This window comes from Entelurus aequoreus, linkage group LG21, assembly GCF_033978785.1.
Source record: "Entelurus aequoreus isolate RoL-2023_Sb linkage group LG21, RoL_Eaeq_v1.1, whole genome shotgun sequence".
Classification (NCBI taxonomy): domain Eukaryota; kingdom Metazoa; phylum Chordata; class Actinopteri; order Syngnathiformes; family Syngnathidae; genus Entelurus; species Entelurus aequoreus.
Window position 1 is genome coordinate 36852317 of NC_084751.1, and position 26665 is coordinate 36878981.

The 26665-nt window shown below is 38.0% G+C and overlaps 1 protein-coding gene across 1 annotated transcript; it reads right to left on the bottom strand.

The window, feature by feature from the left end:
- Positions 1-45: 45 nt before the first annotated feature.
- Positions 46-25812, bottom strand: LOC133638719 (coiled-coil domain-containing protein 152-like). Its single transcript, XM_062031604.1, has 8 exons — positions 25624-25812; positions 25278-25383; positions 21642-21710; positions 20363-20427; positions 14742-14877; positions 4705-4832; positions 1493-1597; positions 46-593 (listed from the first exon to the last, which is right to left on the bottom strand). Exons 1-8 carry the CDS (start codon positions 25684-25686, stop codon positions 465-467), a joined length of 801 nt encoding a protein of 266 aa, XP_061887588.1. The 5' UTR covers positions 25687-25812; the 3' UTR covers positions 46-464.
- Positions 25813-26665: the final 853 nt, after the last annotated feature.

Sequence of the window (26665 nt, forward strand, 5' to 3'; positions counted from 1 at the left end):
AGAGAGATAAAAGATTTCATGTTAAGAGAAAAAGGAAATCCATGGTTCTGCCAAAATATCAAAACCAGTTTAATTATATTCAACTATTCAGTAAAACAGGAAATACTTTGCAGTAAAATAACTTATTTTGTAAATAAGATTTTAAAGAAGATGCACACAATTGAAACTGCCCTTGTGGTTTTTAACCCGATGCAACTGTCTGATTGGATTAAAGCCTTAGACAGAAATACAACCTGTTTAATTGCGATGTCAGTACACTGTCACATGTCAGCATGCCAGTGAAACTGCAAATTCACTTGAGAATGCACATGAGCCTCGTGGTAGTTGATTGTCCTGTTAAATGAAGCTACACACCTGAAAATGTTGTCACCTTGGGAACGGAAAGACAGGATAAATACTTGTATACTTGAAGCTGGAAAAGTGACAGGTCAGCAGCCTCTTAGTGCTATCAGCTTTAAAACAAACTAGGTCCTTCTCTTCTTCCAACGGCTGTCGTTGGGGTTGCCAACTTGCTGGTTGTCTTCCAGCTCTTTGATTCTCTGACGCAGGGCCTCAATCTGCTTGGTCTTCTCTTCCTGAAAGAACTGTAGCTTCTAAAAGGACAACGAAGCACAGTTACAAGCTTGCACATCCTCCACAAATGCAAAACTGTCCTTCTTTGGACCTAATCGTACAAAAACCGAAGCAATGTTTCACATAAGAAATAATGTACATTCAATTATTCTGTCTGAAACATCCAAACATATGAACACAAAACACATTTGAAAGAGAATAATTATGGTTTTACATGCAATACATTTCATTAAATAAACATTTAACATTATCAGGAGCCAAGTAGACAGCATCTTCACACTTTGCTATGTGTTCTTTCTTGAATTCAATAGTGCTTCTCACCTTCCTAATTAGAGTTTTGGCACTAGTAAGTAGATCCAAGACTGTGTCCTCACACAACTTTATTTATGCAATCACACACATACACAAGACAGTGCTTTACGGCACAAGTCACACTGTCATGAATCCACAACCATGCTGCAGTATGCTACTACTCCTAACTTTCTTTGGTGGCTTATTTTGCAGTCATACTCAATAAAGAAGAACAGAGGCTGAGTCACCAGTGCATTTGTTTGGGCACTTGGTTCCCCGGGAATGATACGCCCACAGGAATGGTACGCGGGCAACAGGCTGGGTTTGTTACCCAGAGTGTTTGGATATACGATAACCGAGACGGTATACAAAAACCGAAAACTTTCTTGGAAAACCATATCATATGAAAGGTACATAAACATGTGATGACCTGCAAAAATTATTTAATTAAATGATTAGCATTGTCTGTTCACTGTACTTCACATGCTAGAAATCAAACGTTTTCCTTCCAGCATTGCTTTGGTTATGTTTATGAGGCTGGACAAAGGCCCGAAAATACTGTCTTTTTGGGAACAAACTTTCAGTATTTTTTTGAGGACATGAACATGGTTTTACATATCGCGCTCACCCTCTTGAAGAAATTATTTGCAGTGTTGTTGAAGTCATGTTGTTTCTGCTGCTGCTGCTGGCTCCACTGAGTTGTATTCTGAATTCTGCCTAACTTCGCACCAAACTGTAAAAAGCAAAACAAAACACACTATTTAGCCAAGCGAGTATCAAACCAAAAACCAACTGCAACACAAATCAATTCAGAAATTATTTTTAAGAAGGCTGTATATTGCCCATAAATGTTACTTATCATTTAGAGCAGTGGTCCCCAACCACACAGGACACACTTACAATTAGTGCACCAACCCAAAAAACCTCCCTCCCCTATTTACACTCATTCACACTCATTCGCACAAAAGGGTTGTTTCTTTCTGTTATTAATATTTCTGGTTCCTACATTATATATCAATATAGATCAATACAGTCTGCTGGGATACAGTCCGTAAGCACACATGATTGTATTTTATTGTGACCAAAAAAACCAAAACAAAACAAATAAAAAAAAAAACCCCGGTCCGTGGGACAAATTTTCCAGCGTTGACTGGTCCGCGGTTCCAAAAAGGTTGGGGACCACTGATTTAGAGAACATCAAGGAGATTTGCATCCCTGTCATTGCCATGGCAACCGCTCACCGCCTGAGACCCATGTTGTTTCAGCACTAAAATTCCCGTTGAGTGCTTGTAAAAATGTTGCCATATAATCAGCTAATTTGATGTGATGTAATTGAGTTCACATTTCAGCATCGGCAAATATACTTTTGTCTGCTCTAAGTTTGTATTTACCACAGTGGCTTAAAGATAAATTACAGGGAATCCTGTAAAAAAGCACACATCTTTCACTTACATTTGTATTAAAAAAAATAAGGAACATTCTTCAGAAAAAATTTATAAATTCCCCCCGACTGCCAACTGCCGATGCAGCATTTTTCTTGCAGTTCTTCCATTCATCCATTTTCTTGTCCCTCTCGGAATCACAGGGGGGCTGGAGTCTATCCCAGCTGCACCACAGGTAGATAAGCATTCACACACTAGGACAAATTTAGTGTTGCCAATCGACCTATCCCCAGGTGAATGTCTTTGGAGGTGGGAGGAAGCCAGAGTACCCGGAGGGAAGCCAGAGAACCTGGTGTGAAACCACACACTCACGGGGAGAACATGCAAACTCCACACATAAAGATCCTGAGCCCGGGAATCTAACCCAGGACCTTCTTGCTGTGAGGTGGATGCACTAACTACTGCACCACCGTCTTGTAAATTTACAGGAAAATTCTTAAAAGGAAAGAAAGGCAAAATACGGTAGTTTCTCAGGGAAAACTGTAGGGTTAATGAGACCATAGACACAGCAATTAAAAATCCCCATTATATAGTAAGGAAGCTCTCTCACGAAGGGTTGTCCCGATACCAATAATTTGGTACCGGTACCAAAATGTATATCGATACTTTTGCAAATAATGGGAACTACGAAAAATGTCAATATTGGTTTTATTTTAACAGAAAATCTTACAATACATGAAACATATGTTTCCTATTGCACTCAAAGAACCATTTTACAAGGTTAAAATATTAATTAAAAGGCATTAAACACATCAGGCTTTTCTTGTTGCACTCAAAAGTACAATTTACAATTTTCCATATTACATATAGTCTGCCATAATCAAGGATTAGGTTCGAATAGAACAGAAAGTTTATGGTTGCCACTCCTGGTCTTTGCTTTAAGAAAAATAAAATTATTAGTAAGTACTAATAACACAACTTTGGATAAATGTACACATATAAGCCATGTAGCAGGTAAAACACACATTTGTAAAAGATAAAACACAAATTGTAGGAATTAGTTACAAAATTCAGTCATTTCACTTGCATTAGTTGACACTAATTGGGCGGTTTTAACTCTGCTAATATTTGGCATAAAGCCAAGCAGCTCTGTGCGCTTCTACGACATGTGCACAACAGGGGAGCTGGTTAACTTATGCGTATGAGTATCGTATGCGTGTTTGCGAAAATGGCAATGCGTTGGCTGAGTGACGTCGGTGAGTGAGTGGGTAAGTGAATAGAGAGAGCAGTACCTTCTGCACTGCGCCTTAGAAGGATGAATGGGTCCGGTTGTGTCCTGCAAAACTAATAATACAGCAACCAGATTGTCACAAATTGGGCGGCCTCGTCATTCTGACAGGAAAGCGGAGCTTAGCAGACCCAAAGGTAAAGTGAAGGGTGTTAACCCCAATGAAACCATCGTCTTTGGAGGGAACGTCTCCCCTGTGCTCCTCGACTACTGTCCGCATGGGAGCCGAACAGCAGGAAAGGTGTAACAACATTATTACCTGTCACTCTTTATAACTCATTGTGCAGATCTGAATGCTTATTATTTAAATGTTTACCTAAGTTTGAAGCAAAGGTGGTATTACTAATCGAAACGTTTAGCAAAGCGTGTTTTAATTTTAACCTCTTAAGGCCCAAGCTGTTTGTTTACATGCTTTTTTTATTTCTCTTTGCTATTTGGGCTTATTGGACCCTAATTAGAATAAAAACTAAGAATCATCTTTTGATATGATGTACTTAGTCCATAAGCACACAAATGTGTACTTCATATGTAGTGACATGCTAATTTTTATTTTTAAACTTTTTTTTCCAAATTCCATTGTATGTTGTACTCTTCTGACACCATCAGATGGCAGTATAAGTGTCCACATAAGCAGCCATAAGACCCCAATTCAGTAGTGTACACAATTTTGGAAACAAGAGCTAAAAGTTGCTGTCCACACATGTGGCCACTAGGGCCTTTACAGTTAAAGCAGAACTTGCAGCGCGGCAGCTCTCTGTTTAAAGCGTCACCTTCATCGTTAGTTTATCTCCATATTGCGCTTCACGCACCCTCTTTATTAACCAATAGAATTGCAGTTTAATTGTCATTCTTCCTCTCCACGATGTTATGGCTTGTATGCACTTTGTGTGTGTGTTTTGACACACTCAACATCATGCGCCTCGGCTCTGTAGTCACCGCCGCACAGCGGAATTTGAATCAAAGAACAGTACCGGTATTTTTCAAAAGGTAGTATAGTCCATCTATCCATCCATTTTCTACTGCTTATCCCTTTTGGGGTCGCGGGGGGTGCTGGAGCCTATCTCAGCTGCATTCGGGTACCAATTTTAATTAATTAGTATCGCGGTACTTTATTAGTACCGGTATACCGTACAACCCTACCATGTGTGTGTGTGACAACTTTTATTTTACCTCCATTTGCAACTTCAACAGCTCGCTTTGGTGTTTTTTCTCCTGGTCCTTGAGTGTCGTGTTCATCTCCTCCAGATCCACGGCTTTTTGCTCCAGTAACGTGTTCACTTCGGCCTCTTTAGCTTTCACTGCGGCAACAGCAAGCCCAGCCAAATACAGGAGAAAAGGTTGAAGGTTTGAAATGATCATATCGTTAATACAGATAACATATACAGTACAGGCCAAAAGTTTGGACAGACCTTCTCATTCACAACACAACTTATGGTCCCAACCCCATTGACAAAGCAAGAAATTCCACTAATCAACCCTGATAAGGCACACCTGTGAAGTGACTAGCTCTTGAAGCTCATCGAGAGAATGCCAAGAGTGTGCAAAGCAGTAATCAGAGAAAAGGATGGCTATTTGGAAGAAACTAGAATCTAAAACATTTTTTTTAGTTATTTCACCTTTTTTTGTTCAGTACATAACTCCACATGTGTTCATTCATAGTTTTGATGCCTTCAGTGACAATCTACAAGGTAAATAGTCATGAAAATAAAGAAAACGCATTGAATGAGAAGGGGTGTCCAAACTTTTGGCCTATACTATATCTATATCACACCTTTTTTAAACCACTTATTCTCTTTGGATGAGCTCACATGGAATAGGTAACCCGTGTCACTAGACAATCACAAAACATTTAAAGACAGACAATTACCATTTACACACACTTCCAATCACACAACCAGTATTCCCATTAGAAAACATTAAGTCAGTCACGGGGCATATATAATGTAGACCAAGGGTGTCCAAATGTTTTAATACAAGGCCCAAAAGTCAAAGGATCTAGGGACCAATTGGAAAAACAGCCTGTACCTGAGCTTTGTAATACAGATGACTAAGCAGACAATGTTTCCTGCAGGACTGTATGTTACGAACGGATGTGTGTCTATAATTGGATGCTGTTGGGAGAGACATAAAGGTAGCAAAATACATGTTAAGAAATACAAATGGTTTTGTGGTTGACAGATGGAGGACCTATATCAGAACCTGCTGCTTGTTGAGTAATTGATATTGATACTTGTGACTAATAATAAAAAATGTATCTATGTGCTTTACTACTTCATTGAAAAGTGTATAAGTGTCAAGTTTTTAAGATCACTGTGCTTCAACATCGTTTTGCACAGAATTTAAATTGCAGAACCAGCTGCCAAGACGTAACTATAACCTCACAGTATATAAAAAAAAAACAATACTGGGAAATGGTAAGTAAATGGTCTGTATATATATAAAGTTTTTACTATATCTGAAACGATACCCAAAGCATTTTACATTCACACACTGATGGCGGAAGCTGCCATGCAAGGCTCTAACCACAACACATCATCAATCAATCAATCAATATTTATTTATATTAGAGTGTCCGCCCTGAGATCGGTAGGTTGGAGTTCAAATCCCAGCCGAGTCATACCAAAGACTATAAAAATGGGACCCGTTTCCTCCCTGCTTGGCACTCAGCATCAAGGGTTGGAGTTGACCAAAATGATTCCCGGGCGCGGCGCCGCTGCTGCCCACTGCTCCCCAAGGGGAGGGGTCAAATGCAGAGGACAAATTTCACCACATCTAGTGTGTGTGTGACAATCATTGGTACTTTAATATATAGCCCTAAATCACAAGTGTCTCAAAGGGCTGTACAAGCCACAATGACATCCTCGGTACAGAGCCCACATATGGGCTAGGTGGGTGAAGTGTCTTGCCCAAGGACACAACAGCCGTGACTAGGATGGCGGGAGCTGGATACGAACCAGGATCCCTCAAGTTGCTGGCACAGCTGCTCTACCATCTGAACCCATGACGTCCATGTGCTTACAAATATGCTCATAAATACGACAACAATCAATTATTTTATATTCAAAGCATAACAGCAGTATTGTTCGAAATATTATTTTAATATGGTGGTGGTGTGATCTCATCCTGTAATTTGTAACGAAATAGGTTAATAAATAGGCTAACACATACAATGACACCTCGCCACTTTGCCTCTCAGTTACTGCAGTCTCAGTGTATTGCGGATTTTAAAGGCCTACTGAAATGATTTTTTTTTATTTAAACGGGAATAGCAGATCCATTCTGTGTGTCATACTTGATCATTTCGCGATATTGCCATATTTTTGCTGAAAGGATTTAGTAGAGAAAATTGACGATAAAGTTCGCAACTTTGGCTCGCTGATAAAAAAAAGCCTTGCCTGTACCGGAAGTAGCGTGACGTCACAGGAGCTAGTATTCCTCACAATTCCCCATTGTTTACAATGGAGCGAGAGAGATTCGGACTGAGGAAGTGACGAGTACCCCATTAATTTGAGCGAGGATGAAAGATTCGTAGATGAGGAACGTTACAGTGAAGGACTTGAGAGGCAGTGATGGATGTATCTTTTTTCGCTCTGACTGTAACTTAGGTACAAGCTGGCTCATTGGATTCCACACTCTCTCCTTTTTCTATTGTAGATCACAGATTTGTATTTTAAACCACCTCAGATACTATATCCTCTTGAAAATGAGAGTCGAGAACGCGAAATGGACATTCACAGTGACTGAACATGTAAATACACGATTAATATTATTCAGCTTTGCAAAGCTAAAAAAATAGAAGCTAACCTAGCAACGTAGCCAACGTGATAGCATAGCAGTCTCAAATGCAGATAGAAACTAAATTAAAAAAAAACCTGACTGGATGGATAGACAGAAGATCAAAAATACTATTAAACCATGAACATGTAAATACACGATTAATAATATTCAGCTTTGCGAAGCTAAAAAAATAGAAGCTAACCTAGCAACATAGCCAACGTGATAGCATCAGTCTCAAATGCAGATAGAAACTAAATAAAAAAAAACCCTGACTGGATGGATAGACAGAAGATCAAAAATACTATTAAACCATGAACATGTAAATACACGATTAATAATATTCAGCTTTTCGAAGCTAAAAAAATAGAAGCTAACCTAGCTACGTAGCCAACGTGATAGCATAGCAGTCTCAAATGCAGATAGAAACTAAATTTAAAAAAAACCCTGACTGGATGGATAGACAGAAGATCAAAAATACTATTAAACCATGAACATGTAAATACACGATTAATAATATTCAGCTTTTTGAAGCTAAAAAAATAGAAGCTAACCTAGCTACGTAGCCAACGTGATAGCATAGCAGTCTCAAATGCAGATAGAAACTAAATTAAAAAAAACCCTGACTGGATGGATGGACAGAAGATCAAAAATACTATTAAACCATGAACATGTAAATACACGATTAATAATATTCAGCTTTTCGAAGCTAAAAAAATAGAAGCTAACCTAGCTACGTAGCCAACGTGATAGCATAGCAGTCTCAAATGCAGATAGAAACTAAATACAAAAAAACCCTGACTGGATGGATAGACAGAAGATCAAAAATACTTTTAAACCATGAACATGTAAATACACGATTAATAATATTCAGCTTGGCGAAGCTAAAAAAACAGAAGCTAACTTAGATGCGGCGGCGGGCTTACTCACTGTAGTGCGTCTGCTATCCTGCTCAAAACACAACACAACCTCCTGGTGTTGGTGTTGCTGTAGTCCGCCGCTCCACCGATCGCACCTACAACTTTCTGATTTGCAGTCTCCATTGTCCATTAAACAAATTGCAAAAGATTCACCAACACAGATGTCCAGAATACTGTGGAATTTTGTAGAAGAAAACAGAGGTATTTGAATTGGGTCCAAACACTTCCCTTGACCTCGTGACGTCACGCGCATACGTCATCATACCGCAACGTTTTCAAGCGGAAGTTTCCTGGGAAGTTTAAAATTGCACTTTATAAGTTAACCCGGCCGTATTGGCATGTGTTGCAATGTTAAGATTTCATCATTAATATATAAACTATCAGACTACGTGGTCGGTAGTAGTGGGTTTCAGTAGGCCTTTAAAGAACCATTGATTACATTGAGATTGGAGTACCCATTGAAGTTTCATGTTAAAATCAAGGAGGTTTAAGCGTGTATGAAGTGTTTTCAGAGCATAGGTAGGAAGTGTTTATAAGTGTATAAGAAAGCTCCGTGAAGGGCTTGTTTAGAAAAAAAAAGTATGTTTTTTTATTATTTGTATTATTAGAATAAACATTTAATTGTATTCGCTAAATACAGGAACAAAGTAACTAAAGCAACACTACAGAAAATGTTTGCTACGTCTTATTCTCTGGCAAAGCAGGTGCGTATGAGGTGTGCTGAGAAGTGGCCATAATTGCAGTTACATTATGCTGCCACTGTTTCTTAACAATTTGTTTATGAACGAGGGCGAAATAGAAGCGCCAAATCCGCTTTTGGTGGTGATGCCATTAAAAAATAAATGGGAAAAAAATGACTCGTTTTTTTAAGACAGCATGCGTTCTTTGATGCTAAATTATTGCTCAAGTGCCAAGATTCAATGTGGCTCACCAAGGAAAACGTGCTCTACAGGTTTCGAAACTGATGATACTGGAAAAATGCATGCATCAATGTGTTTGTTTGTGCAACTTTTTCTTATGACATTTAAAAATGTTTTCCTTTTAGAATGTGCTGTAAGCCAATAAAAAAATAAGCTTCAGGCCACACTTTGCACACTTATGCTATAGGAAAACAATCCATTCACATTCATGGGAAATCATAACATACATGTTTTAAACCAAGTAGCTGAAAATAAATTATCTCAGAAAGTAGTCTATAGTAAACAATAAAATAATGATCGATACACCAGGTAAGACATCAAAAAGCAGGATTATTATGCAGGGTAGCTTTGGAATGATCCCAAACTTTTGTTGTTTATTTATGCATGTGCACAACATGTATTATTTATTGCTCATTTTGTTTTTGTTTTTTTGTTGTGTTTTACTTTTGTAGATGTATGTAAAAATGGTGACGCTAAAGTGGCAGCTGGTTGCATCAGCTCTGTGCTCTTTAAATGTATTTGATGTTCTTTGCAGGCATGTGATTTGACCACAATGAAAAAGACTGAAAAAATTTCCGGGGGTCTGGGGGACGAAGGCCCCCAGCCAGGTCCTGGTGGGGAGACAAGGGGGGCAACGCCCCCGAAGCTCCTGGTTTTTCACCAATTTAACATGCTAAAATTAACAAAGACAGCACCATTTGAAGAAAATATTTTAGTGTTTAAAGACATGAAAACATCATTAATAGAACATAACCAATTATCCTAATGAATCACTGTATATGGTTCACTCCCAACAGTATTTAGTCACTAATATTTACATCTTGTGTTCATTTCACATCCACAGGTGTCACATTGATCAGTGTTATTATCTACAGTTTATTTACAGTATTACCACATTACTTCAGTTCATGTAATGTAATGTAATGCAAACATTTAATTATTTTCGCCAAAATAGGATATACATTTATGAAAATAATTAAACATGTTTAGTATTGTTTACTCATATTTGAAAATAGGAAATAATAATAATGTGAGGACACTGACATATTGCATGAAACAAGTGTGAAAATATTTACCTTCAAGATTGTTACACCACTGACAATAGTTTCAACAGACTACATAAGAACTTAATATTACAAAATAGTATTATATGCAAATTTATTTCAAATAAATTGTTAAATGGAATCAATAATGCGACTCTTTGAATTTCTTTAATTTCATAATATATTTTCACGTGGCTTTTTATTTTTAGAAAAAAACATTTATATTTCGCTAAGCAATAATTGGTTAATATTTAAAACAAACATGCTTATTTCGCAAGCAAATATTTTTTAGCTTACCTCATTATTAACAACCCTGTCTGCAACTGAAGTGGGTGGATCTTTCCTCTCGATGTCTACGGCAGTTGTCGATGTAAACAAAGGATGAAGTCCGTAAGGTTTGCTCACTTTCGGTTGACATCCAAAAGTACCAGCTAGTGAAAAGTTTGTTTTCCTTGCTTCAAGTTGTTTCATATGTTTTTGGCGTTTCGCATGTACTTCCAAAGCCTTGAAACCTCGTGATCCATAGTCAATGTTATCATGACACCACGTGCACAAAACCTTTCCGGGACGATCGATTTTCCGAATAAAATCACCGAACAAAGTCGTAACTTTCTTCTTCCCAACAGTATCAGTGATTTCCCTTTCCATCCAGTCCCATCGAAACTTATTTTTGACATGTTTATCAATTTCTTTTACTCGTAAAGCGTCCTTTCTCTCGAGAACCGACATTGTTTACATATGGAAAATGGCCGTATAGTAACCATTATGAATGATGACGTTATAAACGTCATCATTCATAACAGATGTCCTGATTGGTCACAAGGAACATATCGACCAATCAACTACGGCGTAATATAACCTACGTCTCGAATCTTGATTTAGGGTCGGAAAGATTAAAAAAGACGGAATTCCGACTTTAGACGGAAAAATCACATGCTTGTCTTTGTGTTCTATATTGTTTTCATAGCAAGATGGTGCCGCAAATGACCACCATGGTGCTACGCTCTCTCGTAGTTGCTGCATTTTTCTTTGGTTTTTGCATTAAACAAAGAGAGCACGGTCTACCAATTCAAATTCCTTGTGTGTTAAACATACTTGGCCAATAAAACTGATTATAATAGGTATTTCTAAAACCTATATTTTGTTCCCTCTGGGATCAAACTAACACTACTAATTCAAATAAAACTGTCAAGTAGAAACAAAACAAGAGGTGGCGCTATATGCCTTAAAACCATAAGGACGTTGTGAACATCACTCCATAGCAAGTCCCTCCTGGAAAAGGCCCACAATAACCAGAAGTGGGTAGTAACGCGCTACATTTACTCCGTTACATCTACTTGAGTAACTTTTGGGATAAATTGTACTTCTAAGAGTAGTTTTAATGCAACATACTTTTACTTGAGTATATTTATAGAGAAGTAACGCTACTTTTACTCTGCTCCATTTATCTACATTCAGCTCGCTACTCGCTACTGATTTTTATCGATCTATTAATTCACGCTTTGTTGGTTTTGGTCTGTCAGACAGACCTTCAAAGTAGGATCTATCCCATGCCTGCGTTTCACCAATCAAATGCAGTCACTGGTGACGTTTGACTCTGTTTCACCAATCAAACAGAGCCAGGCGGTCACATGATTAACTGCACATAAAGTTTCAGCGGCAAACAACAACAATGGCAGCGACAACAACGAACGCTTCGCGTCAACCAGAAGAGGAAGAACACCCCTTGCATCACATAAAATCGATTTGTTCACGCTTCAGACAACCAAAAAAACAGTTATGTAATGCGTTGTCATATGTGTCTCCCCAAACAAGTGGACATTTCAGCTTACTGTAACTCAACATCAAATTTGAGGAAGCACATCGCGATAAGTAACGTTAGTATATATTTTGGCTGTCACCGTAGGCTGATGTTAGCTTCCCTGCTATGAATCACTGTCAAATGTATATCGTGTGGGGACATTTATTAATGCACTGCAGCCTCATAGACAGACAGACAGAGACACACACACACACACGCACAGTCGCACACACACTCACGCATGCATACAAACACCAATCAGAAGTGCACAGTGTGTTCTCAGGTGCAGCCCACACCTATCAGAGTTTATGGTTTGCGTAAAGGCTAACTTGTTATTTTCCTTTGTAATCTCTGCCTACTGAGCCTATGGTGCTGTTAAGTTATTGTGGCTCAATTTGCCTTAATTTATTTAATTTTTTATGTACTATTATTTAAAGGCCTACTGAAAGCCACTACTACCGACCACGCAGTCTGATAGTTTATATATCAATGATGAAATCTTAACATTGCAACACATGCCAATACGGCCGGGTTAACTTATAAAGTGACATTTTAAAATTCCCGGGAAATATCCGGCTGAAACATCGCGGTATGATGACGTATGCGCGTGACGAAGTCCGAGTAACGGAAGTTATGGTACCCCGTAGAATCCTATACAAAAAGCTCTGTTTTCATTTCATAATTCCACAGTATTCTGGACTTCTTTTGCAATTTTTTTAATGAACAATGAAGGCTGCAAAGAAGACAGTTGTAGGTGGGATCAGTGTATTAGCAGCGGACTACAGCAACACAACCAGGAGGACTTTGTTGGAGCGCTAGCTGCGCTAGCCGCGCTAGCCGCGCCAGCCGCCGACTTCACCTTGACTTCCTACGTCTCCGGGCCGCCAAACGCATCGGGTGAAGTCCTTCGTCCTTCTGCCGATCGCTGGAACGCAGGTGAGCACGGGTGTTGATGAGCAAATGAGGGCTGGCTGGCGTAGGTGGAGAGCTAATGTTTTTATCATAGCTCTGTGCAGTCTGGTTGCTAAGTTAGCTTCAATGGCGTCATTAGCACAGCATTGTTAACCTTCGCCAGCCTGGAAAGCATTAACCGTGTATTTACATGTCCACGGTTTAATAGTATTGTTGATTTTCTATCTATACTTCCAGTCAGGGGTTTATTTCTTTTGTTTCTATATGCAGTTAAAGCAAGATGCTATCACGTTAGCTCGTAGCTAAAGCATTTCGCCGATGTATTGTCGTGGAGATAAAAGGCACTGAATGTCCATTTTGCGTTCTCGACTCTCATTTTCAAGAGGATATAGTATCCGAGGTGGTTTAAAATACAAATCTGTGATCTACAATAGAAAAAGGAGAGTGTGGAATCCAATGAGCCAGCTTGTACCTAAGTTACGGTCAGAGCGAAAAAAGATACGTCCATCGCTGCCTCTCAAGTCATTCACTGTAACGTTCCTCATCTACGAATCTTTCATCCTCGCTCAAATTAATGGGGTAATCGTCACTTTCTCGGTCCGAATCTCTCTCGCTCCATTGTAAACAACGGGGAATTGTGAGGAATCCTAGCTCCTGTGACATCACGCTACTTCCGGTACAGGCAAGGCTTTTTTTTATCAGCGAGCAAAAGTTGCGAACTTTATCGTCGATTTTCTCTACTAAATCCTTTCAGCAAAAATATGGCAATATCGCGAAATGATCAAGTATGACACATAGAATGCATCTGCTATTCCCGTTTAAATAAAAAAAAATCATTTCAGTAGGCCTTTAATATATTATTGTTTTAGTTGCTTAAGAGATATTCCTGGCTCTGAATTTGTTCATTGCTATTTTTATGTTTTTGTGCATTATTTGTTGCTGTCATTAAACGAACAGGTTACTCATCAGTTACTCAGTACTTGAGTAGTTTTTTCACAACATACTTTTTAATTTTACTCAAGTAAATATTTGGGTGACTACTCCTTACTTTTACTTGAGTAATACAACTCTAAAGTAACAGTACTCTTACTGAGTACTATTTCTGGCTACTCTACCCACCTCTGACAATAACCAAGTTCATCAAGTAGGTGTAAAGCATGTGTGCATTATAAGTGATTTAAGTTAGTTTTGACCATCACCTTTGAACATCAACTTAATAAAATCTACAAAATTAAAGGAAAACTAAGGGTAAAACTGGCAAAAGTGTTTTTTGTGGCCTGAATTAACAAAAGGAAAAAGACATTGGCGTGATCATGTGAATACTTTATCATGAACTCCTTTATTAGCACATAAAGCCTCACATACTGTACGGGTGACGGACGGGAAGAGCTGCCTTCCAGAAAATTGAGGGCTGCTGGTACGAATCCAGTTTCCAACATCCTCGTTTACCATCATATATTTGTGAATGTGGACTGAATAAATGATGAGTTTTGTCAGTTTGTGAAGTGTTTTCAGTGTCTACAAAAGTGCTATACACGTATGTAAATCTAATGCATAATTATGATTTCTTTAAACAGAGTGAGAAAACCTCTCGCTGTCAGATATGGTCACAGTTGCCTTACATAATTGCACAGCGCCTCAAAACTTGATCAAAATGTGCAATATTAATCAACAGCAGAATGTTTCGACGCCATTATTGCGACAATGTTGTCTCAATATATTCCATCTACCAGGTGGATGAGCTATTTTAGTGCAAGTGATATATTTACAAATAGAGGTTTGAACAACGTGGGGAAGATTATTAAGAGAGATGTTTACTGTGAGTGTGAGCTCTTACATTGATGGAAAGCCTCTGTGTGGGCATCCGCCACCTGCCTCCTGCACTGTTCCATGACAGACTCTAGCTCCCTCTTGTGGCTCTGTCTCTGTACTTTTATTTCACTGAACAGTCGTTGGTTCTCAGCCTCCCCATCCTGAAAATATAAAAACATAACATTAATCATGCATGACATGGTCTAGTTTACATACACACATTTGCACAATTCAACACAATAAAAACTAGTAAGAAAAAGCAGCTTCTTTATTCCTAACCCTTCTCCATGTCTATTAATGACAATTCATTTACGACAATATTTTTGTTTTACAATTTGCCATTTAAGGTTGGTTCAATTCCTGTGTGTATTTGTCACCATTTTTAATGAAAGAAACAACAAATAGAAGACGTGTAGCGATTGAGGTACGGTAGTAAAAGATGTTGACAAAATAAATAATAATAAGCAAATAGGAGTTAAAAACAAAATAAAACAGTATATAGTCTCTGCAATGTTAAAATAAATGAAGCAATAAAGATGTTAACATAAAGATAAACAAATAAATATAATTAAAATGAGAGAAATAAGATAAGAATTAACAGAATACTTATATAAGTCTAGAAAAGCACTCAGACAGCGCAGACATCGGCCAGGCGCTATTTCCCAAAAGTAAAGAATCCTTAAAGGCCTACTGAAATAATTTTTTTTTATTTAAACGGGAATAGCAGATCCATTCTGTGTCATACTTGATCATTTCGCGATATTGCCATATTTTTGCTGAAAGGATTTAGTAGAGAAAATCGATGATAAAGTTCGCAACTTTTGCTCGCTGATAAAAAAAACCTTGCCCCTACCGGAAGTAGCGCGACGTCACAAGCGGTAGTGCTGCTCACAATTCCCCGTTGTTTACAATGGAGCGAGAGATATTAGGAGCGAGAAAGTGACGATTACCCCATTAATTTGAGCGAGGATGAAAGATTTGTGGATGAGGTACGTTAGAGTGACAGACTAGAATGCAGTTCAAGAGATATCTTTTTTCGCTCTGACCGTAACTTAGGTACAAGCTGGCTCATTGGAATCCACACTCTCTCCTTTTTCTATTGTGGATCACGGATTTGTATTTTAAACCACCTCGGATACTATATCCTCTCGAAAATGAGAGTCGAGAAGGCGAAATGGACATTCACAGTGACTTTTATCTCCACGACAATACATCGACGAAGCTCTTAGCATGAGCTAACGTGATAGCATCTGTCTCAAATGCAGATAGAAACAAAATAAATAAATCCCTGACTGGAAGGATAGACAGAAGATCAACAATACTACTATCAGGAGACACCGAACCAAACACTGGACATGTAAATACACGGTTAATGTGTATTCGACGCCTGTCGAAGCCTAGCAATGCTGTTGCTAACGACGCTAACTTAACAACGGGACCTCGTCAGAGCTACTATAAAAACATTAGCGCTCCACCTACGCCAGCCAGCCCTCCTCCGCTCATCAACACCCGTGCTCACCTGCGTTCCAGCGATCGACGATGTGGTCGGCGGCCCGGAGACGTAGGAAGTCAAGGTGAGTTCGCCGCTAGCGCGTCTTCTATCCAACAAAGTCCTCCTTGTTGTGTTGCTACAGCCAGCCGCATACACCGATCCCACCTACAACGTTCTTCTTTGCAGCCTCCATTGTTCATTAAACAAATTGCAAAAGATTCACCAACACAGATGTCCAGAATACTGTGGAATTTTGTCGAAGAAAACAGAGCTGTTTGTATTGTGTCCAAAAGGGTCCAAACACTTCCGTGGACCTCGCGACGTCACGCGCATACGTCATCCTCCAAAGGCGTTTTGAACCGGAAGTTCCCCGGGAAATTTTAAATTGCACTTTATAAGTTAACCCGGCCGTATTGGCATATCTTGCAATGTTAAGATTTCATCATTGATATATAAACTATAAGACTGCGTGGTTGGTAGTAGTGGGTTTCAGTAGGCCTTTAACAAAATTCTTGAATGCAGGCTGTGATCCAGATCACTCCCAAAATCTAATTAGTTGTTCTGACAGTTTAATCAAAAGCCACCAAAAACATTTTGAGCTGTGTTACTATTTGTTTGTCAGTCACTTCAAAAACAGGCTGCAAGAGGGTTTACTCTTTGCATCAGTCCAACCACCAGGGCATGTTTGTTTTCTAGCAAAATTAAACAACGATGTAAACCCTCTTGTCAGTCATCCACTGTCTTTGTCTCTGTGAGTGGAGGTGGGTCCGCCAGCATACACACAAAGAGAAGTTGAACCTCCTATCAAAAACGTAAGGTAACATAGTAGAAATGATCAACATGACTCTCAACATCTAATCACTTGTTTCATTTCCTGAAAGTTTCAAAGATTTTGGCATCACCTTTTTAACTACCGTATTTTCCAGACCATAGGGCGCACCAGACTATAAGGCGCACTGCCAATGAATGGTCTATTTTTGATATTTTTTCATATATAAGGCACATCGGATGATAGGGGGCATTAAAGGAGTCATATTATTATAATTTATTTCTAAATTTAAAACACTTCCTTGTGGTCTACATAACATGTAATGGTGGTTCTTTGGTCAAAATGTTGCATGGATTATGTTTTACAGATCATGTTCAAGCCGCTTTCTGACAGTCGCTTCAGGATGCACCGTTTTGTGGGCGGTCTTAATTACGTGGCTCACCTTCGACAGCGTCTTCTCCCCGTCATCTTTGTTGTAGCGGTGTAGTGTGCAAGGACGGGGGTGGAAGAAGTGTCAAAAGATGGAGCTAACTGTTTTAATGACATTCCGACTTTACTTAAATCAATAACGGAGCAGCATCTTCTCATCCAGAAAAAACAACACTGGAAATGTGTCCTGTGAAAAAACGTCCGACCGGAACTCTCTAATAACTAAAGTTCCTTGGGTGAATAATGTAAACTCACTACACCGGTATGTTTTAGCGCTTTCATGGTGAGTTTCCTGACAGATATAAGTAAGAACTTAACACTACTTTATATTAGAAATAGCAACAGCGGAGGATGAATGTCCCATAACAAGAAGATAGAGAAAAAGAAGTGCAATTTTTAAGGATTTATGCAGATCCCAAATACAGATCAGCAGGTACCAGAAGGTAAGAAAAGTTGCTTTTGCATAATATTGCGAAACAAAACGACAGATAATGTCTTACCTTACCATAATAATACTCGTATGTTGAAGCATATCAAGCTTACCAAAGTCGTACTAAAACATTTTGATAGATTTTTGAGCGCTGTTTGTAATGTTCTAAATTTTCAAAGGAACATATAAAATGTTGGTGTTGTTTACCTGAGTCATATTGCCATCATAGTGCAGTCTACACGTATCTCTAATGTTTGACTGCCATCTATTGGTCACGTGTACCATTACACCATGTACCAAATAAAATTGCTTCGAGGTTGGTAAGCAAAACTAGAATTATTCCGTACATTAGGCGCACCGGGTTTTAAGGCGCACTGTCGAGTTTTGAGAAAAATAAAGGATTTTAAGTGCGCTTTATAGTCCGGAAAATACGGTATGTTGAAAACTAACTATCAGATGGATGAACAAACCCCAGAGAATGGTAGAGCTAATTCAACTGTCAAGTATGTGCGTGTTTGTTTTGTTCATCTGTCACTACAAAACAGGCTGCAAGAGAATCAGTCTCTGCAAAATTAACTATGGACAAACAACCCCTAGAAGTAATAAATGTAAACATTTTGCCCGAAACACAACTATTTATTTCAGTTTCCTTTGAGTAAAATAAAAATCATGTTAATGTCTAAAGAAAATATCAAAATCTATGGTTTGATTGGTATGCACGAATATGACCAACCTCGCAGGAGAAAAATCCAACAAGTGTTTCGAATGTGAGCAATTTAACATTCATGATACATATAATATAATAATATAATATATCAGTATATATTATATACTGTATATATATAATATGTAAATATTACTTATATGTTATTTTTTATATTGCCACTATGGTACATTTTTTGTCTACTTTATACCTTTTGTTTTCGCCCTCTTTTTGTGCCCTTGTGTGCATTATCCTTTCCATCCTTTGTAACTGAGCTACTTTGTCAAACAATTTCCCTTGTGGATCAATACAGTTTGTCTAAGTCTAAGTCTAAGTCTATTTTAATTCACTTGAGTAATTAACAATTGAACAATACTGTACGTATAAAGGTTCAGTTTTAAAGGCCTACTGAAATTCACTACTACCGACCACGCAGTCTGATAGTTTATATATCAATGATGAAATCTTAACATTGCAACACATGCCAATACGGCCGGGTTAGATTAGTAAAGTGCAATTTTAAATTTCCCGCGAAATATCCTGCTGAAAACGTCTCCGTATGATGACATTTGCGCATGACGTCACGGATTGTAGCGGACATTTTGGGACACCATTGTGGCCAGCTATTAAGTCGTCTGTTTTCATCGCAAAATTCCACAGTATTCTGGACATCTGTGTTGGTGAATCTTTTGCAATTTGTTTAATGAACAATGGAGATAGCAAAGAAGAAAGCTGTAGGTGGTAAGCGGTGTATTAGCGGCCGGCTGCAGCAACACAAACACGTAGCAGCTATGTCGTAGCCGCTACGTGTTTCATTGTTTACATTCCCGAACGATGACAGTCAAGCTTTACCATTGGCCTGTGGAGAACTGGGACAACATAGACTCTTACCAGGAGGACTTAGAGTTGGATATGCATGCTTGTGGAGATGGGACAACAGAGACTCTTACCAGGAGGACTTTGAGGTGGATACGCGCTACCGTGAGTACGCAGCTGCGGCTTCCAAACATTTGATCGCTTGCCCGTACGTGCGTGCCGCTATGTGCATGTCACGTACGTAACTTTGGGGAAATATATGTGCTGTATGAACTTTGGGGAGGTGAACGGTACTTTGGGCTGTGGGATTGAGTGTGTTGTGCGGGTGTTGATTTGTATTGGCGGGTTATATGGACGGGAGGGGGGAGGTGTTTGTTATGTGGGATTAATTTGTGGCATATTAAATATAAGCCAGGTTGTGTTGTGGCTAATAGAGTATATATATGTCTTGTGTTTATTTACTGTTTTAGTCATTCCCAGCTGAATATCAGGTCCCACCCGCCTCTCACAGATGGTGGGAATCGCTTCCACTGCCCTCTAGTCCTTCACTCTCACTTTCCTCATCCACAAATCTTTCATCCTCGCTCAAATTAATGGGGAAATCGTCGCTTTCTCGGTCCGAATCGCTCTAGCTGCTTGTGGCCATGATTGTAAACAATGTGCAGATGTGAAGAGCTCCACAACCTGTGACGTCACGCTACTTCCGGTACAGGCAAGGCTTTTTTATCAGCGACCAAAAGTTGCGAACTTTATCGTCGATGTTCTCTACTAAATCCTTTCAGCAAAAATATGGCAATATCGCGAAATGATCAAGTATGACACATAGAATGGATCTGCTATCCCCGTTTAAATAAGAAAATCTCATTTCAGTAGGCCCTTAAGGTTCTGTATAACTCCGTATGACTCAATGCATGAATACACCAGGGAAATTGAACAAACTGGATGATTTTTAATGGGATTGCATGAAATATTTTTTTAAATAAGGCAACAACTTAGTTAGTCCTTACGTCTGCTGTTCTTTCAATCTTTTTTCTTAGGTCGGCCGCATTTCTCTTCAACAGCTCATTCTCCACTAGAAGATGAGAAAAGGGTCGCAATGATTAGTCATCACCTGTGTTTTTCAAAGTGGAAATGAACATGCACAAGTCAGCCACTGCAACAACACTCGGAGAAAAAACAGAAAGTATGGGGAACCTGTTCACCCTAACAGCGTCTAAAACCTGTATAGTTTCCTCAATCTGCAAAACGGGCCTTGCTTCTCATGGCAGTAAGTCTGTGATGCGAGAACATTCAAAGCGGAGGCATGTCGAACATCTGGACCAGTGATTCTCAAACTGTGGTACGTGTACCACTAGTGGTTCGCGGGCTCCATCTAGTGGTACGCCAAATCATCACTTAATTAAAATATTTAAACAGTGTTACCGAACAAATTGTGTAATGTTACAGTGGTCAAACATATCAAGTATACTTGTTAAATAAAACCTATGCCTTGTTTTTATGAATACTTAGATTTACTACGCTACTGTATTTTAATGTTGGTCATTATGGTAGTACTTGGAAAGCTAAGTGTTTTCTGAGGTGGTACTTGGTGAAAAAAGTTTGAAAACCACTGATCTGGAGGATGAGGACTCCAACTCTCCTGGGTAAGATAGTTAGCTTTTTGTGTGGCTGGCTCACAACAGAGAGGCGGAGTTGTGTTAAAATAGCTTAAACAATCATTTTAGCTGAAGTCCACCAGCTAAACTTTGTCTATATACATATGCCCAGCTTTCTAACCACATCTTTATCACAAAAAGCTTTTTTTTTTTTTTTTTACATGAAACTAGATAGCTTTGTTATTTGTTTTATTGCAGCTTTGTTGACCAATTGATTGAATACTTGGTTTTTATCTGAACTGTTCTTGTCCTTGCTTTTAAATGGACCATAGTTTTGTGTTTATTTTTGTAGCAGCATAATGAGTAGCACGGTGACAGTACGAATAAATATTTCTAAATGAAGTAATCATCTTTACTGTAAAGTGACACATGCCTAAAAACATCTCAAGCTCAATTTAAAAGCCAATTAGAGGCACTAAATATGTGTGCGCTTCATAATCCGATTTGACGACTAATCATTCAGATAGTCCATGATCAATTGGCTATTAAAATAGTCATTAGTTGCAATACAATGATTGAACACCATTCGTAATAAAGAAATTAACCTCTTTCACAAGCTACAAATCTTTGACTAAGCAATGCATTACTACTTAATATAACAACTTAACAAGTGTACCAGAGTTACACTTACCTCTGAGGTTGCACTGCTCTTGCAGAGTCTGCTGCAGCGTGTTCACAGTGACAAACAGAGTGTCTCTTTCTGAATGAGGTCATCAAAGGCACAAGAAGAAAACAATTACATAAGCCGGTTGGTGCGGAATACATTGACCACCCTATTTACATTATCGTATTGTTTGTAATGATATAATGTTGCGGGTATTTGACAATTGTTAAATGTATTACCTAGTTATCATTTTGTTTACAAAACCAGTGAAGTTGGCACGTTGTGTAAATCTTAAATAAAAACAGAATACAATGATTTGCAAATGCTTTTCAACCTATATTCAATTGAATAGACTGCAAAAACAAGATACTTAACGTTCAAACTGGAAAACTACAGTTTTTCAACTACAAACTACAGTTTGTCGCTACATCTGTAAGTGCAAGTTAAAACTGTACTACGCAAAGCGAATGCCATTTATCAACAACACCCAGAAACGCCCGAGCTCTTCTAAGATGCACTGATGCAAAGTGGAAAAGTGTTCTGTGGTTTGACGAGTCCACATTTCAAGTTGTTTTTGGAAACTGTGGACATTGTGTCCTCCGGACCAAAGAGGAAAAGAACCATCCGGACTGTTATAGGCACAAAGTTCAAAAGCCAGCATCTGTGATGGGATGGGGGTGTATTAGTGCCCAAGGCATGGGTAACTTACACATCTGTGAAGGCACCATTAATGCTGAAAGGTACATACAGGTTTTAGAGCAACATATGTTGCCATCTAAGCAACGTTATCATGGAGGCCCCTGCTTATTTCAGCAAGACAATGCCAAGCCACGTGTTACAACAGCGTGGCTTAATAGTAAAAGAGTGTGGGTACTAGACTGGCCTGCCTGTAGTCCAAACTTGTCTCCCGTTGAAAATGTGTGGCACAATATGAAGCCTAAAATACCACAACGGAGACCCCGAACTGTTGAACAACTTAAGCGTTACATCAAGCAAGAATGGGAAAGAATTCCACCTGAAAAGCTTAAAAAATTGGCCTCCTCAGTTCCCAAACGTTTACTGAGTGTTGTTAAAAAGAAAGGCCATGTAACACAGTGGCAAAAATGCCCCTGTGCCAACTGTTTTGCAATGTGGTGCTGCCATTAAATTCTAAGTTAATGATTATTTGCAAAAACAAATTAAGTTTCTCAGCTCGACCATTAAATATCTCGTCTTTGCAGTCTATTCAATTGAATATAAGTTGAAAAAGATTTGCAAATCATTGTATTCTGTTTTTATTTACGAATTACACAACATGCCAACTTCACTGGTTTTAGGTTTTGTACATTATTATTGCATTGCTTCATAAAACTACTGTAGATGTTAATGGTACATTCTATTGTGAAGTTTTTTATACCATATTTCTTGTCTAAAAGTTAGTTTTTCTCTTAAATGGCATTTTATATGTTAAAATTATGATTGGGCAAGCACCAATCCAATTGATTCCAATTAATTCTGTTGTTTTAGAACGGGCTTCCCATAAGTCCTGACTTAAACGTGTGGACAATGCTGAAGAAACAAGTCCATGTCAGAAACCAACACATTTAGCTGAACTGCACCGATTGTGTTTGGGGCAGTGGTTCTTAACCTTGTTGGAGGTAACGAACTCCACCAGTTTCATATGCGCATTCACCGAACCCTTCTTTAGTGAAAAATAAAAAAATAAAACATTTCAAATTCAAGACAAAGTTATATGTTTTTGGTAACAATTTAGTATGGGAAACATATTCTAAGTAACAAACACTTAATTTAGAGTTTTTTGGACACCAGGGGAACATATTCTAAATAACAAAGACTTAATTTAGAGTTATTTGGTTAGGGTTAAGGTTAAAGGGTTAGGTCCAGGGTTAGAGGGTTAGGGTTATAATGAGGCCATGCAGAATAAGGCATTAATAAGTACTTAATAATGACTAGTTAAGAGCCAATATGTTACTAATTTGCATGTTAATAAGCAACTAATTAATGGTGAATATGTTCCTCATACTAAAGTGTTACCATGTTTTTATACTGGTGCACAAAATGAACCGTGCATGAACATCACCTTGTTCAAACAACAAAACCAACACAGTGCATAAACTCACAACAAATTACACACAAGCAAACCAGTCTGACTTCTGCTGTTGCCGTATCCGTAATACGCCGATAGGGAGAAGTTTTTATTTACACGATGAGTCGAGTGTGTCTTGACCTCCGCCGAACCCCTGAGCCCGACTCACCAAACCCCTAGGGTTCGATCGAACCCAGGTTAAGAACCACTGGTCAAGAGGAGTGGTCAAAAATTCAACCAGAAGCTTGCCAGAAGCTTGTGGATGGCTACCAAAAGTGTCTTATTGCAGTGAAACTTGCCAAGGGACATGTAACCAAATATTAACATTGCTGTACACTGCAAAAAGCCAGTGTTCAAAAACAAGTTAAGAAAATACAAAAATTATTGGGGTATTTTATTTGAACAAAGCAAAATTATCTGCCAATAGAACAAGAAAATTCGGCTTGTCAAGACTTTCCAAAACAAGTAAAATTAGCTAACCTCAATGAACCCCAAAATACCTTAAAATAAGTATATTCTCACTAATAACAAGTGCACTTTTCTTGGTAGAAAAAAAAAGAGACCTTTTTGCTCAATATGTTGAAAAATATTCTTAAATTAAGTAAATGCTAGTGCCATTATCTTGACATAATGATATGCGCTCGGCATTACATTTCTTGCATTTTCCCATCGATAACATGAAATCATCACGCCAAGTTCGTGCTCTTTCAGTCAATTAGTGCGCAAGAAATATATATATATTTATATATATATATTTGTATATACATATATTTTTACAGCCCGGCCCCCGACCACATTTCATTGTAATTTTGAAGAATTTATCTGAATGTGCATGGACTATTTCTGTTCAAAATTGTTTAAAATGTCACATGTTAAATGTTTAAATATTAACTGTTAGTTTGCTGTACTGTGCCAACTGCACTACTATATGAGTATGTATGTTCTATTGTTTCATTGAAAATAAAACAGCAAAGTCCATTTGGCTGTCATCTGTTTTAATTATGAGACACAGTTGTGTCAAAGTCATGATTTTTTATTTCATGCTTGAAATAAGAAATTATTACTTTGAAAAAGCAGTTTTATACTTGTGAGTGTTGATGACACAGCTTTGCAACAGTTGATATTCTAGTTTCAAGCATGTTTTACTCAATATAGGTCATAAAATCTCAGTAACAAGCTGTAATATCTTACTGAGATAATTTAGGACCAAAACACTTAAAACAAGTAAAACACTCAAACATAAAATCTGCTTAGTGAGAAGAATTATCTTATCAGACAGAAAATAAGCAAATATCCCCCTTATTTGAGATATTTAATCTTACTTAGATTTCAGTTGTTGCAGTGTATGTATACTTTTGACCCAGCAGATTTGGTCACATTTTCAGTAGACCCATAATAAATTCATAAAAGAACCAAACGTCATGAATGTTTTTTGTGACCAACAAGTATGTGCTCCAATTACTCTATCACAAAAAAATAAAGAGTTGTATAAATGAATGGAAACTCAAGACAGCCATGACATCATACTGTGGGTTATTATTCCACAGAAGCTTTAAAAAGAAACAACATAGACTCACCTTCATTCACACGTTTCTCCTTGCTCTCATAGAATTTGACGAGTTTATTGGCATCCTCCAACATGGTCTCCAGCAGCTCGTTTCTGCCATTTAACGCAGTCATTTTCTGTGTAAATTGACCATAAACATATTGGACAAGAGACAACATGGCCGCCGTCGTGTGTTATACTCAAAAAGCATATTTTTACCACACCATTTTTTTAAGCGTTTATGTACAAAACAGTGCAACTCGATTCATTTAAAATAGGACCTTGTTGAGTAGATATAAATAGAGTGCACATTTAAAAGATTAAGGGCTGATTCGTCACTATCGATTTCACATTGTGAGACAAAAGTTCAACATTACCTGTTCGACGTCGGCAAACTCCTCTACGAATGTGTCAAGATTAACGCCGTTTAATTGTGCCATTCTTGAAACAATAAATTACTATTAGACGTTAAAATTGGCGGTGTGAGCAACTAAGCTGACACGTTGTCCATTTAATGATAGTTATGGCTGCGGACACAGCCATCAGTATCAATAGTAAAATAGCAGTATCAGTATGAGAGTCGATACTAGAGTGTGATAAAACCAATATTGTTCTTTTCTTGTCTAGGTTTATTTTCAAAAACGTGTCTGTTTTTTTTTTATTGTTGTTTTGCACTAATTGTTGTAATTATAAATTATATTTTTGAGGCATTTGTGACAAAAAGTCAAATGATTTACATGAGGGCCAACAGTAGTTTTGCACCATTTAATTAGTTCCTAATATCATTACAATATCATTGTTTGCCTCACTGTTTTATTATACCAAATGTCATATTGATAAGTTATTGCAGATAATGTATATCATTAACAGGAACACAGTGTAAAGTAACTAAATCATTGAGATCTTGTCTCAATGAAAAGTGATTGGTGGGGGAATATATATATATATATATATATATATATATATATATATATATATATATATATATATATATATATATATATATATATATATATATATATATATAATAATTAAAAAATAAAAAAAATAAAAAAAAGATATATATATGTATATATATAGTGCATTTTGGGCACACCTTATCCTCATTCAATGTGTTTTCTTTATTTTCATGACTATTTACATTGTAGATTGTCACTGAAAGCATCAAAACTACGAATGAACACATGTGGAGTTATGTACTTAACAAAAAAAAGGTGAAATAACTGAAGACATGTTTTGTATTCTAGTCTCTTCAAAATAGCCACCCTTTGCTCCGATTACTGCTTTGCACACTCTTGGCATTCTCTCGATGAGCTTCAAGCACACCTGTGAAGTGACAACCATTTCAGGTGACTACCTCTTGAAGCTCATCGAGAGAATGCCAAGAGTGTGCGAAAAAGTAATCAGAGCAAAGGGTGG

What these genes read in the sequence shown, in the direction of transcription:
- LOC133638719 (XM_062031604.1), bottom strand. Translation starts at nt 25,686, where the DNA reads ATGGCACAATTAAACGGCGTTAATCTTGACACATTCGTAGAGGAGTTT. An exon ending in GGAGAAACGTGTGAATGAAG is followed by an intron (nt 21,711 to 25,277) that starts GTGAGTCTATGT and finishes GACCTCATTCAG; the next exon opens with AAAGAGACACTCTGTTTGTC. An exon ending in TGTTGAAGTTGCAAATGGAG is followed by an intron (nt 1,598 to 4,704) that starts GTAAAATAAAAG and finishes TGCTTTTTACAG; the next exon opens with TTTGGTGCGAAGTTAGGCAG.